The sequence below is a fragment of the Triticum dicoccoides genome, chromosome 1A (genome assembly GCF_002162155.2).
Source record: "Triticum dicoccoides isolate Atlit2015 ecotype Zavitan chromosome 1A, WEW_v2.0, whole genome shotgun sequence".
Lineage (NCBI taxonomy): Eukaryota > Viridiplantae > Streptophyta > Magnoliopsida > Poales > Poaceae > Triticum > Triticum dicoccoides.
In genome coordinates this window covers 92651280-92665386 of record NC_041380.1, presented here as the reverse complement: position 1 = coordinate 92665386, position 14107 = coordinate 92651280, and the positions used below count along the sequence as shown (strand labels likewise).

Below are 14107 nucleotides of genomic sequence, written 5' to 3'. Positions count from 1 at the left end.
CAAATAAAGTCTTATTTGATTTTTTATTAAATCCTCAATATTTCTTTATTTTGGGAAAGTCATTTTATTCCCTCTCTCATATTTTTGCAATGGAAATTATTGAAGATAAAATAAATAAAATCAAATGATCCTATTTTTCAAAATTTGAGACAACTCAAATATGAAAATAACGAAATCCACAACTCTCTCCAAGGGTCCTTGAGTTGCGAAAAATTTCTAGGATCAACCAAAATGCAATAAATATGATATGTAATGATGATCTAGTGTATAACATTCCAAATTGGAAATTTGGGATGTTACAGTACCTGCACAAAACAAATAAATCCTCGCAACCAACGCAAAACTAGGGGTTGTCAATCCCTATAAGGCCACTTACGAGAGTGAGATCTGATAGATATGATAAGATAATATTTTTGGTATTTTTATGATAAAGATGCAAAGTAAAATAAAAGCAAAAGGTAATAACTAAGTATTGATAGATTAATATGATGAAGATAGACCCGGGGGCCATAGTTTCACTAGTGGCTTCTCTCGAGAGCATAAGTATTCTACGGTGAGTGAACAAATTACTGTTGAGCAATTGATAGAATTGAGCATAGTTATGAGAATATCTAGGTATGATCATGTATATAGGCATCACGTCCGAGACAAGTAGACCGACTCCTGCCTGCATCTACTACTATTACTCCACACATCGACCGCTATCCAGCATGCATCTAGAGTATTAAGTTAAAAACAAAGTAATACCTTAAGCAAGATGACATGATGTAGAGGGATAGACTCACGCAATATGAAGAAAACCCCATCTTGTTATCCTCGATGGCAACAATACAATACGTGCCTTGCTGCCCCTACTGTCACTGGGAAAGGACACCGCAAGATTGAACCCGAAGCTAAGGACTTCTCCCATTGCAAGAAAGATCAATCTACTAGGCCAAACCAAACTGATAATTCGAAGAGACTTGTAAACATAACCAATCATATATAAAAGAATTCAGATAAGATTCAGATATTGTTCATAGATAGACTTGATCATAAACCTACAATTCATCGGTCTCAACAAACACACCGCAAAAAGAAGATTACATCGAATAGTTCTCCACAAGAGAGGGGGAGAACATTGTATTGAGATCCAAAAAGAGATAAGAAACCATCTAGCTACTAACCATGGACCCATAGGTCTGAAGTGAACTACTCACACTTCATCGGAGGGCTATGGTGTTGATGTAGAAGCCCTCCGTGATCGCTGCTCCCTCCGGCGGAGCTCCGGAACAGGCCCCAAGATGGGATCTCGTGGATACAGAAAGTTACGGCGGTGGAATTAGGGTTTTGGCTCCGTATCTGATCGTTTGGGGGTACGTAGGTATATATAGAGGAGGAAGGAGTATGTCGGTGGAGCAACAGGGGGCCCGCGAGGGTGGAGGGCACGCTTGGGGGGGTAGGCGCGCCCCCCTACCTCGTGGCCTCCTCTTTTCTTTCTTGACGTAGGGTCCAAGTCTCCCGGGTCTTGTTCGTTGAGAAAATCACGTTCCCGAAGGTTTCATTCCGTTTGGACTCCGTTTGATATTCCTTTTCTTCGAAACCCTAAAATAGGCAAAAAAAAACAGCAATTCTGGACTGGGCCTCCGGTTAATAGGTTAGTCCCAAAAATAATATAAAAGTGGATAATAAAGCCCAATAATGTCCAAAATAGTAGATAATATAGCATGGAGCAATCAAAAATTATAGATATGTTGGAGACGTATCAAGCATCCCCAAGCTTAATTCCTGCTCGTTCTCGAGTAGGTAAATGATAAAAACAGATTTTTTGATGCGGAGTGCTACTTGGCATGTTTTAATGTAATTCTTCTTAATTGTGGTATGAATATTCAGATCCGAAATATTCAAGACAAAAGTTCATATTGACATAAAAATAATAATACTTCAAGCATACTAACTAAGCAACTATGTCTTCTCAGAATAACATGGCCAAAGAAAGTTCATCCCTACAAAATCATATTGTTTAGTCATGTTTCATTTTTGTCACACAAGAATGCTCTCATCATGCACAACCCCGATGACAAGCCAAGCAATTGTTTCATACTTTAGTAATCTCAAACCTATAAACTTTCACGCAATATATGAGCGCGAGCCATGGACATAGCACTATGGGTGGAATAGAATATAATGAGGGGGGTTATGTGGAGAAGGCAAAAAGGGAGACAGTCTCACATCAACGAGGCTAATCAATGGGCTATGGAGATGCCCACCGATTGATGTTAATGCAAGGAGTAGGGATTGCCATGCAACGGATGCACTAGAGCTATAAATGTATGAAAGCTCAACAAAATAAACTAGTGGGTGTGCATCCAACTTGATTGCTCACAAGACCTAGGGCACTTGATGAGGCCCATTGTTGGAATATACAAGCCAAGTTCTATAATGAAAAATTCCCACTAGTATATGAAAGTGACAAAACAAGAGACTCTCTAACATGAAGATTAAGGTGCTACTTTGAAGCACAAGTGTGGCAAAGGATAGTAACATTGTCCCTTCTCTCTTTTTCTCTCATTATTTTTTGGGCATTCTCTCTTTTTTATGGCCTTTCTCTTTTTTTATAATTCCTCACTTGGGACAATGCTCTAGAAAATGATGATCATCACACTTCTATTTATTTACAACACAATGATTACAACTCGATACTAGAACAAAAGATGACTCTATATGAATGCCTCCGGCGGTGTACCAACATATGCAATGGACCAAGAGTGACATGTATGAACGAATTATGAACGGTGGCTTTGCCACAAATACTATGTCAACTACATGATCATGCTAAGCAATATGACAGTAATGAATGTGTCATGATGAACGGAATGATGGAAAGTTGCATGGCAATATATCTCGGAATGGCTATGTAAATGCCATAATAGGTAGGTATGGTGGCTGTTTTGAGGAAGATATAAGGAGGTTTATATGTGAAAGAGCGTATCACATCACGGGGTTTGGATGCACCGGCAAAGTTTGCACCAACTCTCAATGTGAGAAAGGGCAATGCACGGTACCGAAGAGGCTAGCAAGGATGTAAGGGTGAGAGTGCGTATAATCCATGGACTCAACATTAGTCATAAAGAACTCACATACTTATTGCAAAAATCTACAAGTCATCAAAAACCTCGGTACTACGCGCATGCTCCTAGGGGGATAGATTGGTAGGAAAAGACCATCGCTCGTCCCCGACCGCCACTCATAAGGAAGACAATCAAATAGCACCTCATGTTTCAAATTTGTTGCATAACGTTTACCATACGTGCATGCTACGGGACTTGCAAACTTTAACACAAGTATTCCTCAATTTCACAACTACTCAACTAGTACAACTTTGATATTATTACCTCCATATCTCAAAACAATCATCAAGCATCAAACTTCTCTTAGTATTCAAAACACTCTTAAGAAAATTTTACTAACTTTGAATACCTAGCATGTTAGGATTTTAAGCAAATTACCATGCTATTTAAGACTCTCAAAATAATCTAAGTGAAGCATGAGAGATCAATAGTTTCTATAAAACAAATCCACCACCGTGCTCTAAAAGATATAAGTGAAGTACTAGAGAAAAACTATATAACTCAAAAGATATAAGCGAAGCACATAGAGTATTCTAACAAATTCCAAATCATGTATGACTCTCTCAAAAGGTGTGTACAGCAAGGATGATCGTGGTAAAATAACAAGCAAAGACTCAAATCATATAAGACGCTCCAAGCAAAACACATATCATGTGGCGAATAAAAATATAGCTCCAAGTAAAGTTACCTATAGAAGTAGACGAAAGAGGGGATGCCTTCCGGGGCATCCCCAAGCTTTGTCTTTTAGGTGTCCTTAGATTATCTTGGGGGTTCCATGGGCATCCCCAATCTTAGGCTCTTGCCACTCCTTGTTCCATAATCCATCAAATCTTTACCCAAAACTTGAAAACTTCACAACACAAAACTTAAAGTAGAAAATCTCGTGAGCTCCATTAGCGAAAGAAAATAAAAGACCACTTCAAGGTACTGTAATGAACTCATTCTTTATTTATATTGGTGTTATACCTACTGTATTCCAACTTCTCTATGGTTTATAAACTATTTTACTAGCCATAGATTCATCAAAATAAGCAAACAACACACGAAAAACAGAATCTGTCAAAAACAGAACAGTCTGTAGTAATCTGTAGCTAGAGAAATATCTGGAACCCCAAAAACTCTAAAATAAATTTCTGGACGTGAGGAATTTATCTATTAATCATCTTCAAAAAGAATTAACTAAATAGCACTTTCCAAATAAAAATGACAGCAGTTCTCGTGAGCGCTAAAGTTTCTGTTTTTTACAGCAAGTGTAACAAGACTTTCCCCAAGTCTTCCCAACGGTTCTATTTGGCACAAACACTAATTAAACACAAAAAACACAACCAAACAGAGTGTAGATAAATTATTTATTACTAAATAGGAGCAAAAAGCAAGGAATAAAAATAAAATTGGGTTGCCTCCCAACAAGCGCTATCATTTAACGCCCCTAGCTAGGCATAACAAGCAAGAATAGATCTAGGTATTGCCATCTTTGGTAGGCAATTCTTCAATTAGGCATCTACCATCTTTAGGAATTTCTTTTTTTAATAATTATCGAACTTTTAGGCACAAGATCGAAAAATTCATTTGTAACAAATGGTTCCTTAATGATAGCAAAAAGATTGGGATGAATATTATAGATTTGAGATCCGCATTTTCCTTACTAGAAGATTCAACTTTATTTTTAGGAACATATATAAGCTTGGCAACTTTAGTGGAAGGACTTGGAGTATTCTTTACGGAAGAAAAAGCGGTTCCCAAGTTGATAATAATATCCTCAAGTTTGTCGATCCTAGTAGAATCGTGATTTATTTTCTCATTAACTATGGGTTCATTTTCTTTAATATTTTTTAAAGTAACTCCTACTTTAGATCCATATTGAGAGATTCGGCTGTGGATCTTTTTATCCAAATTTTCAATTAACTCTATGGTAGCAACCTTATTTTCAATAATTTCAAGCCTTTGCATTACATGCTCCAAAGTTAATACAGTTCCATTAACCAAGAGAGGAGGTGAGCCAAATAAATCTATCATAGCATTATAAGAATCAAAAGTATGGCTACCCAAGAAGTTCCCTCTGGCAATAGTATCAAGAACATATCTGTGCCAAGGAGTAATGCCTACATAAAAATTGCGAAGGAGAACAGAAGTAGATTGCTTCCTAGTAGATCTATTTTGAGCATTGCAAATTATATACCAAGCATCTTTTAGATTTTCTCCCTCCCTTTGCTTAAAATTTAGAATTTCATTCTCGGGAGACAACGAAGAAGATAAGGGACCAGCCATAACGACAAGCAAACAAACTAACACACAAGCAAACAAAAAGCAAGCGGGCAAAAGGAGGCAAATAGAGAAAGAGAGGGAGGATAGAGAGAGAGGGCAAATAAAACGGCAAGGGTGAAGTGGGGGAGATGAAAATGAGAGGCAAATGGAAAATAATGTAATGCGGGAGATAAGGGTATGTGATGGGTACTTGGTATGTTGACTTTTGCGTAGACCTCCCCGGCAACGGCGCCAGGAATCCTTCTTGCTAACTCTTAAGCACTGCGTTGGTTTTCCCCGAAGAGGAAGGGATGATGCATCAAAGTAGCGTAAGTATTTCCCCCAGTTTTTGAGAACTAAGGTACCAATCCAGTAGGAGGCTACGCGCGAGTCCCTCGTACCTACACAAAACAAATAAATCCTCGTAACCAACGCAGATAGGGTTGCCAATCCCTATAAGGCCACTTACGAGAGTGAGATCTGATAGATATGATAAGATAATATTTTTGGTATTTTTATGATAAAGATGCAAAGTAAAATAAAAGCAAAAGGAAATAACTAAGTATTGATAGATTAATATGATGAAGATAGACCCGGGGGCCATAGGTTTCATTAGTGGCTTCTCTCGAGAGCATAAGTATTCTACGGTGGGTGAACAAATTACTGTTGAGCAATTGACAGAATTGAGCATAGTTATGAGAATATCTAGGTATGATCATGTATATAGGCATCACGTCCGATACAAGTAGACCGACTCCTGCCTGCATCTACTACTATTACTCCACTCATCGACCGCTATCCAGCATGCATATAGAGTATTAAGTTAAAAACATAGTAACGCCTTAAGCAAGATGACATGATGTAGAGGGATAGACTCATAGAATATGAAGAAAACCCCATCTTGTTATCCTCGATGGCAACAATACAATACGTGCCTTGCTGCCCCTACTGTCACTGGGAAAAGGACACCGCAAGATTGAACCCAAAGCTAAGCACTTCTCCCATTGCAAGAAAGATCAATCTAGTAGGCCAAACCAAACTAATAATTCGAAGAGACTTGCAAAGATAACAAATCATACATAAAAGAATTCAGAGAAGATTCAAATATTGTTCATAGATAGACTTGATCATAAACCCACAATTCATCGGTCTCAACAAACACATCGCAAAAAGAAGATTACATCGAATAGTTCTCCACAAGAGAGGTGGAGAACATTGTATTGAGATCCAAAAAGAGAGAAGAAGCCATCTAGCTACTAACCATGGACTCGTAGGTCTGAAGTGAACTACTCACACTTCATCGGAGGGCTATGGTGTTGATGTAGAAGCCCTCCGTGATCGATGCCCCCTCCGGCAGAGCTCCGGAACAGGCCCCAAGATGGGATCTCGTGGATATAGAAAGTTACGGTGGTGGAATTAGGGTTTTGGCTCCGTATCTGATCGTTTGGGGTACGTAGATATATATAGGAGGAAGGAGTACGTCAGTGGAGCAACAGGGGTCCCACGAGGGTGGAGGGCGCGCCTGGGGGGGTAGGTGCGCCCCCTACCTCGTGGCCTCCTCTTTTCTTTCTTGACGTAGGGTCCAAGTCTCCCGGGTCTTGTTCGTTGAGAAAATCACGTTCCCGAAGGTTTCATTCCGTTTGGACTTTGTTTGATATTCCTTTTCTTCGAAACCCTAAAATAGGCAAAAAAACAGCAATTCTGGGTTGGGCCTCCGGTTAATAGGTTAGTCCCAAAAATAATATAAAAGTGGATAATAAAGCCCAATAATGTCCAAAATAGTAGATAATATAGCATGGAGCAATCAAAAATTATAGATAAGTTAGAGACGTATCATTCATCCGATGAGATCATCGTGGAACATGTGGGAACCAACATGGGTATCCAGATCCCGTTGTTGGTTATTGGCCGGGGAGATGTCTCGGTCATGTCTACATGGTTCTCGAACCCGTAGGGTCTACACACTTAAGGTTCGGTGACGCTAGAGTTGTTATGGGAAATTGTATGTGGTTACCGAAGGTTGCTCGGAGTCCCGGATGAGATCCCGGACGTCACGAAGAGTTCCAGAATGGTCCAGAGGTGAAGATTTATATATGGGAAGTCTAGTTTCAGTCGCTGGAATAGTTTCGGGGGTTATCGGTATTGTATCGGGACCACCGAAAGGTGTCTGGGGGTCCACCGGGTGGGGCCACCTGCCCCGGGGGACTTAATGGGCTGAATATGAGAGGGAACCAGCCCCTGGTGGGCTGGTGCGCCCCCCAAGGGCCCAAGGCGTCTAGGGTTGGAAACCCTAGGGGGAGGGGGCACCTCCCACCTTGCTTGGGGGGCAAGTCTCCCCCCTGGCCTCCCCCCTCTAGATGCATCTAGGGGGCCGGCCCCCTCTCCCCTTAACCCTATAAATAGAAAGGGGGTGGGAGGGCAGCCGCACCCCCTTCGCTGGCGCAACCCCTTCCTCCTCCAACACCTCCTCCTCCTCCGTAGTGCTTAGCGAAGCTCTGCCGGAGAACCACGCGCTCCACCACCACGATGTTGTGCTGCCGGAGTTCTCCCTCAACTTCTCCTTTCCCCTTGCTGGATCAAGAAGGAGGAGACGTCCCCGGGCTATACATGTGTTGAACGCGGAGGCACCGTCCGTTCGGTGATTGATCGGATCTTCCGCGATTTGAATCGCCGCGAGTACGACTCCATCAATCGCGTTCTTGTAACACTTCTACTTAGCGATCTTCAAGGGTATGAAGATGCACTCCCTCTCTATCATTGCAGGCATCTCCTAGATTGATCTTGGTGACACGTAGGAAAATTTTGAATTATTACTACGTTCTCCAACAATTAGGGTGAATCAATCTCAATGGAGAAAAAGGAGGTGAAGCGGAGCTTCAAGTCAAGCCGGGGGCACCGCTATGAGTGGCAGTGAGGCATGGGGCCACATGCGAGGCTGAGCATGGACGAGCCGGAGCTGGTGACGAGGCAACTAGTGGAGGTGGGTCCACTGGTTGGCTGGTGCAGGTGGGGGACCTTGAGACGGCATGACGAGTGGCAGCGAAGCGTGTCGTTGCAGCCAGAGGAGAGGTAGTGAAACCTGGAGGCGAGCAATGGAGGAGGGACCGTTCAAAGAGAAAAAAAGCTGGAGGAAGAAGGACAACGGTTTGATCTTAATCCAAACAAATATCGAAAGTACACTTATGCAAAGTGAATTTCAGGCGACTTAGTCCTTAATTAACTAATTTATTAAGTAGGGATGCATGAGCATGCATCAAAACATATGAGTATGTATTTCCTCCATTTTTGTTTACTCAATTATCTTAAGTCAAATTTTGTAAATTTTGACCAAGTCCATAAAAAACATATTAACATCTATACACTTTATCGGTACTATTGGGTTCATCGTTCAATATATTTTCACACCATATATATTTGTTATTGTAAATTTTTATATTGTTCTCCATAAATCTGGTCAACTTTATAAATTTGGACTTAAACTAAATTAAATATGCAGAGTAAATTTGGACGCAGTGACCTGGCTCCCAGGTGTAGATGCTCCCGCCGGTGAACAGTAAAATTGTAAAAATAACAAACAAATTTAAAAATCCAAATAATTTAGGCATGCAAGATGCTCTAATGTGTGATGCTCATGTCAAATTTGGTGGTGTTTGGACATTTGAGTAGCTCTTAACAAAAACAAAATTCAGGCTTGTGAGAAAGTAAAAAAAAATGCATTGTTCGAAGCTCATTTTGTCTTTCTGCCACGAGCTTCTGGAATCTCATTTACCCATGATAGTTTGCACCCTGACACACTCAAGCATCTTGCACGAAAAAAAACTGAATTTTTAATTTTTTTATGGTAATTTTACTGTTCATCAAATGGAGATGAGCCGGGGCTCAAATCGAATTTTTGAGTAATTCTCTACTACTCAAAATTCAAACATACGTAAGGTTCCTCTTCCTGTCAGGTAAAACTCTTTATCAACCGTTTTCCCCCTCCCACCATGTACCTTCACCGATTTGTTTCGTCCAATCATTTTTTGTTCACCACACCATAATTGACCGTACCTTCCCGTACGTCCCACAATCGCATCAATTAACTTCTCTTTTGCACCACCGCATCAATTCCACCTTAATTGACTTAACTTTTGCGTTAATTTCTTATATCACGTGATTTACTTACCTTACATATCAGTTCCATAATTTAAGTAGTACTCCACGACAATGCATGACACATCCCAGATTTTTTTTTATTTGGGTATGTTTAGGTTATTTGTTGTACACGTTTGATTTGTATCGGCTCACATGTGTTATGGAATTAGGAGATCATGCCCGAATCTATGAGAATGCCTGGGTTTTGAAAAGTTTGGATTTTCTGAAAATGTGATTCATATATCTCCTTCTTCTCATTCTGACTTAGCCGAAGAAGCCAAGCTGCAGACTCCACGACAATCCTGACAGGCTTGCCAGTTTATTTTTAATCTATTATTGTCGTGCTGAAAATTATTTGGCACCATAGCAATCGCACGGGTAATTATACCTAGTAAATAAAAACAGGGGGAGTGGCAAGGTGCATGGACGACAAACATGTCAGTCAGGAATAGTGAATCCACATGTTCTATGAGGCAATAGCATTATCTGTAGTAACTGACCTTAAGTGCGTAGGCAGATGAGGACCCTACCTGCCGGTGGCTAGTACTACAGTATCTTTTGAAAACGTGGTGGATCGTCGTCCAGCATCATCCAGTACACCCAGTACTGAGTACACCCTGCACAGATTTGGAGCTAGGCAGCTAGCTGCTTCATGGAAATGGCCAACCGAACCGTCCAGTACGCCATGGTCAGTGCGCTGCGCCCGTACCTGCTCAACTACCTGCTATGGCTCCTGGATCGATCCGCCATTTTTCTCTTCTCCTAGTATCAGAAATTTGCTCCATCGCATTTCGACGTCCATAGTTTTTGTGTGGTTGTTGGCATGCACGCAGGTGGATGCCTTCACTGGCGAGCCGTTCAAGGGCAACCCGGCGGCGGTGTGCCTCCTGAAGGACGACGCCGCTGCCAATGACGACAAGTGGCTTCAGTCCGTCGCTGCGGAGTTCAACGTATCCCAGACGGCCTTCCTCTTCCCCCGCGATGGAGGCTCCAGCTCGTCGTCCACCCCGCGGTTCCGCCTCCGCTGGTTCAGCCCCACCACCGAGGTCCCGCTGTGCGGGCACGGGACACTGGCGTCCGCTCACTTCCTCTTCACCGCCGTCCTCCCGAAGCAGCACGACGTGATCGAGTTCGTGACTGAGTCCTGGATCCTGACCGCCCGGAAGGTTCCCGGAGCAAGTTCGCGGCCGCGGGTGACGGAGGAGGAGCAGGGGAAACCGTTCATCGAGCTGGATTTCCCCACGAGCGATGTTTTCGTGGACTGCAGCTCCACCCACGAGCTGCCGTCCATATTCCTGAAGGCCACGCCCATAGTCGGTGTTCACCGAGCAGCAACCACCGACGACTTCATCGTACGTATATAACTGCCTCACCATTGCTTTGTCAAGAGCATTCTGATACCAATCTGAGCAATGCTACAAGCACGGGCACATAATACGGATTTAACGGGAAAGCTTAGCTGGGATAATTTGACCTCAGGGTGGACGACACGAGCAAGCTTTTCGGCCCGCTCGTGGCCTGTTCAGGACCGGACGGTTACGGTCCAGGATCGGTAGAAAATCTGGTCAGTCCGGGCTGCAATTTTCGGCCAAAGAAACTGTCGGTCCGGTCGGGTCTTTAACCGAGCCGCTCAGTCGGACCAAAAAAACGTAGTCACCGCCGCTGCCGTGCCTCGTCGTCGTGGCCACCAGCAGCCCCCGTGTGAACCATCATGTCCACGAGCTTCCCCTCTCATCCCTTCCTCACTTTCCAATGCGCCATAGCCTCTTGACGCCGCTCGCCATCGCTGCCGTGCACGCACCGGCGCCGATATGATGTTCTCGACCATGGAATCGACCCCAAACCTGGCACCAATCCTGCCATGGCAACAGCACGTACACCGGTTACCAGCTGCCCCAGCTATAAAAACGCGTCGCCGGCACAACCAGGAATAACTGGACATAATCCGAACGCTCTGAAGGTGAAGCCACCGCTGCTGTTCGAGGAGTCCCTCTGTGCTCGTGGAGATTTCTCACGCACTTCAGTTTCGTTAGTTTCGTTAGTGTAAGAAGGAGCAATAGGAGAGAAGCAGGTCGTATGTTCATGTATCTATCGAGTGTTACAAATGTACAGAGAAGAGGAGGATGCAGGGGCGGCTACTACGCTAACAAACTCCGTAACAAACTCATCTAGATAAGCTCGTGCCATCATGCAATAGAGACTAGGACTGGTAGTTACGGAGAGAAAGAGAGAGAGAGATCCGTTGGTTCAGTTTCAACAGGTTCAGAAAATTCAGTTTGTTGGTTTCGCCCAAGTTTCAGTTGATAGCTAATTTCTCGTGCACGTAGGCGCTCGCGCACGTCGTCCACTTCGTCCCATCAGTCATGCACGTACCCCACCTCGCCGCTGCACTCGCACACATCGACGCCGGTAGTTGTTGGCCGGTCCATTCGGTTCAGTCGGTCCGGCTCGGGCTTCGTCAGCATCGGTCCGGTCCCCCAAAACAGGACCGCTCGCCTCCTCGGTCCGGTCCGGTCTGGCCCGCCGGCGGTCGGTCCAAACGACGGCTCGGACCAGGACCGGACCGGCCCGGACCGTGTCCACCCTGATTTTGACCGGAAGAAATCAGTGTGAGGGCCCATGGCCCCTGAAATTCAGAGGGGTACCTCTGTAACAAAATATTAGACATTTTGTAGTTTAATTTAAACTGTAAAAACGTATTATATTTAGTTATAGAGGTAGTTTTCTTTTGCGGGTGTATAGAGGTAGTATTTCTTTAGAGAAATATCAGAACTATATTCGCCAAATCATAAAATTCAGAACTATGGCAAAATCGTGGCAACCTGCAACGAAAACCGAGGGGCAGTAGGCTGTGACGGCGTGGATAAACCGGGTAGCAGCTGCTGGAGTAAGCAGTATCTGAACCGTCTGGTTGAGACTTGAGAGTGGTGATTAGTATTTAGGAGCTACAGTATTAGGGTTGTTCCACAACATGGGATAGTTGGACTGCTTCTGACTCGAACGGTCCAAACAACGTTGGAGTTAGAATTTTCTACACCTATTTGCTGAGCATAACAACGGATTTGCAAACTCGACTCCTATGAGGTAGCAGATCAGGCAACTATGCTATACATCTACATGACAAAAGAATCTGCGCGTCGTGGCCTTTTTCAGGTAGAACTTTCATCGGGAGAAGAGGTTGCTGATGTCCTTCCTAACTTGGAACAACTTAAAAAGTGTGCTGGCAGAGGTGTCATTGTTACAGGACAGGCGCCACCTGGATCTGGTTATGACTTCTTCTCACGATTCTTCGCCCCGAAAAAAGGGGTAGACGAGGTGATCTTGTAAACTTTCTATAAGTTGAATACATATATACCATAGTACATGAAGCTTGTTTAACTTATGGTCTTCTTTCTTGAGTTAGAAATAGCAACACACCTACATTTAATTTTGGAAAGAAAATTAAATTACGGCCATATTGTCTATGGAGAATATACCAGCTTCTTTCATATCTCATAACCCATCGGCATTGTGCTACATAACAGGACCCTGTTTGTGGCAGTGCACATTGTGCTCTAGCACCATTCTGGGCCCGAAAACTGGGCAAACGAAGACTGACGGCGTTTCAAGTATGTCTTGACTACCTCTATGACCAACTGGATCATTCTTTTGATATGCATGTGTTTGAAAAAATTGCTAAAATATGTGCTTAATCATCTTAAATCATTCGTTTACCATGTATCATCAGGTATCTAAAAGGACCGGAACACTTTATCTGGAGTTGGATGCTGCAAATCGGAGGGTAAAAATTCAAGGACAAGCCATTACTGTGATGGTTGGAACACTCCTAGCTTAGCTAGCTAGCATATATTTTCCATCTATGTATGCTTTGAACTACGGTGTCACACCAATGCATGGTTACATTTGTTGTTTTATGTTGTTTTAACCCTAACGGTCTTACTCCTGTAGGAGTACATATTCCGTGGTGAATTTATTGACTGGTTTGGTATCGTAGCTGTGTTGATGATTTTCTCTATTAACTCGGTGAAATTTATAAAACATAACTTAGGGCAAAACTTATAAGCCTTTTATTTCATATTTTAGAATGGATGAAGTAAAGTAGACACCATTCTTCTTGGTTAATAGTCAAACAAATGTGGCAAAAACTTTTGCATTCCTTTGAAAATTTTGTTATTCTGAATGATGCTCATGGATCTCATTTAATCAGGCGCACACACACATTTGATGTGCTTATCAATTAGTACAAATTATTCCAGTTATAACTTGCTAGCTATCTTAAGAAAAAACTCAAACCTAGCTAATTATTACTTGGAAGGTAATGTCCAAACCGGCGGCGGGTAAAAGTCCATTCCGGGTTACATTCTTATTGATTCACTACGTAAAATTTGACATACGAAAATAAAAATATAGGTCATAAAACAATAAAATTTGTAGTTTATGTGTATTTTAGACTATGTTTTTACGTTTGTAATTTTACATAACACAAAATATTTTTTACGGCGATTATATATTTTTTTACGGTCCCTTTTTGCATCGGAAATAAGACAAAACTTACGGAACGTAAAATTACGGTGCATTGATGGTAAAATAAAGGGGGTGAATAATAATAATTCCTCACC

General features: G+C 42.6%; 1 protein-coding gene across 1 annotated transcript; it reads left to right on the top strand.

Moving 5' to 3' along the window:
* Positions 1-10041: 10041 nt before the first annotated feature.
* Positions 10042-13447, top strand: LOC119267927 (uncharacterized isomerase BH0283-like). Its single transcript, XM_037549417.1, has 5 exons — positions 10042-10176; positions 10322-10840; positions 12642-12803; positions 13013-13096; positions 13216-13447. Exons 1-5 carry the CDS (start codon positions 10141-10143, stop codon positions 13321-13323), a joined length of 909 nt encoding a protein of 302 aa, XP_037405314.1. The 5' UTR covers positions 10042-10140; the 3' UTR covers positions 13324-13447.
* The last annotated feature ends 660 nt before the right edge of the window (positions 13448-14107 follow it).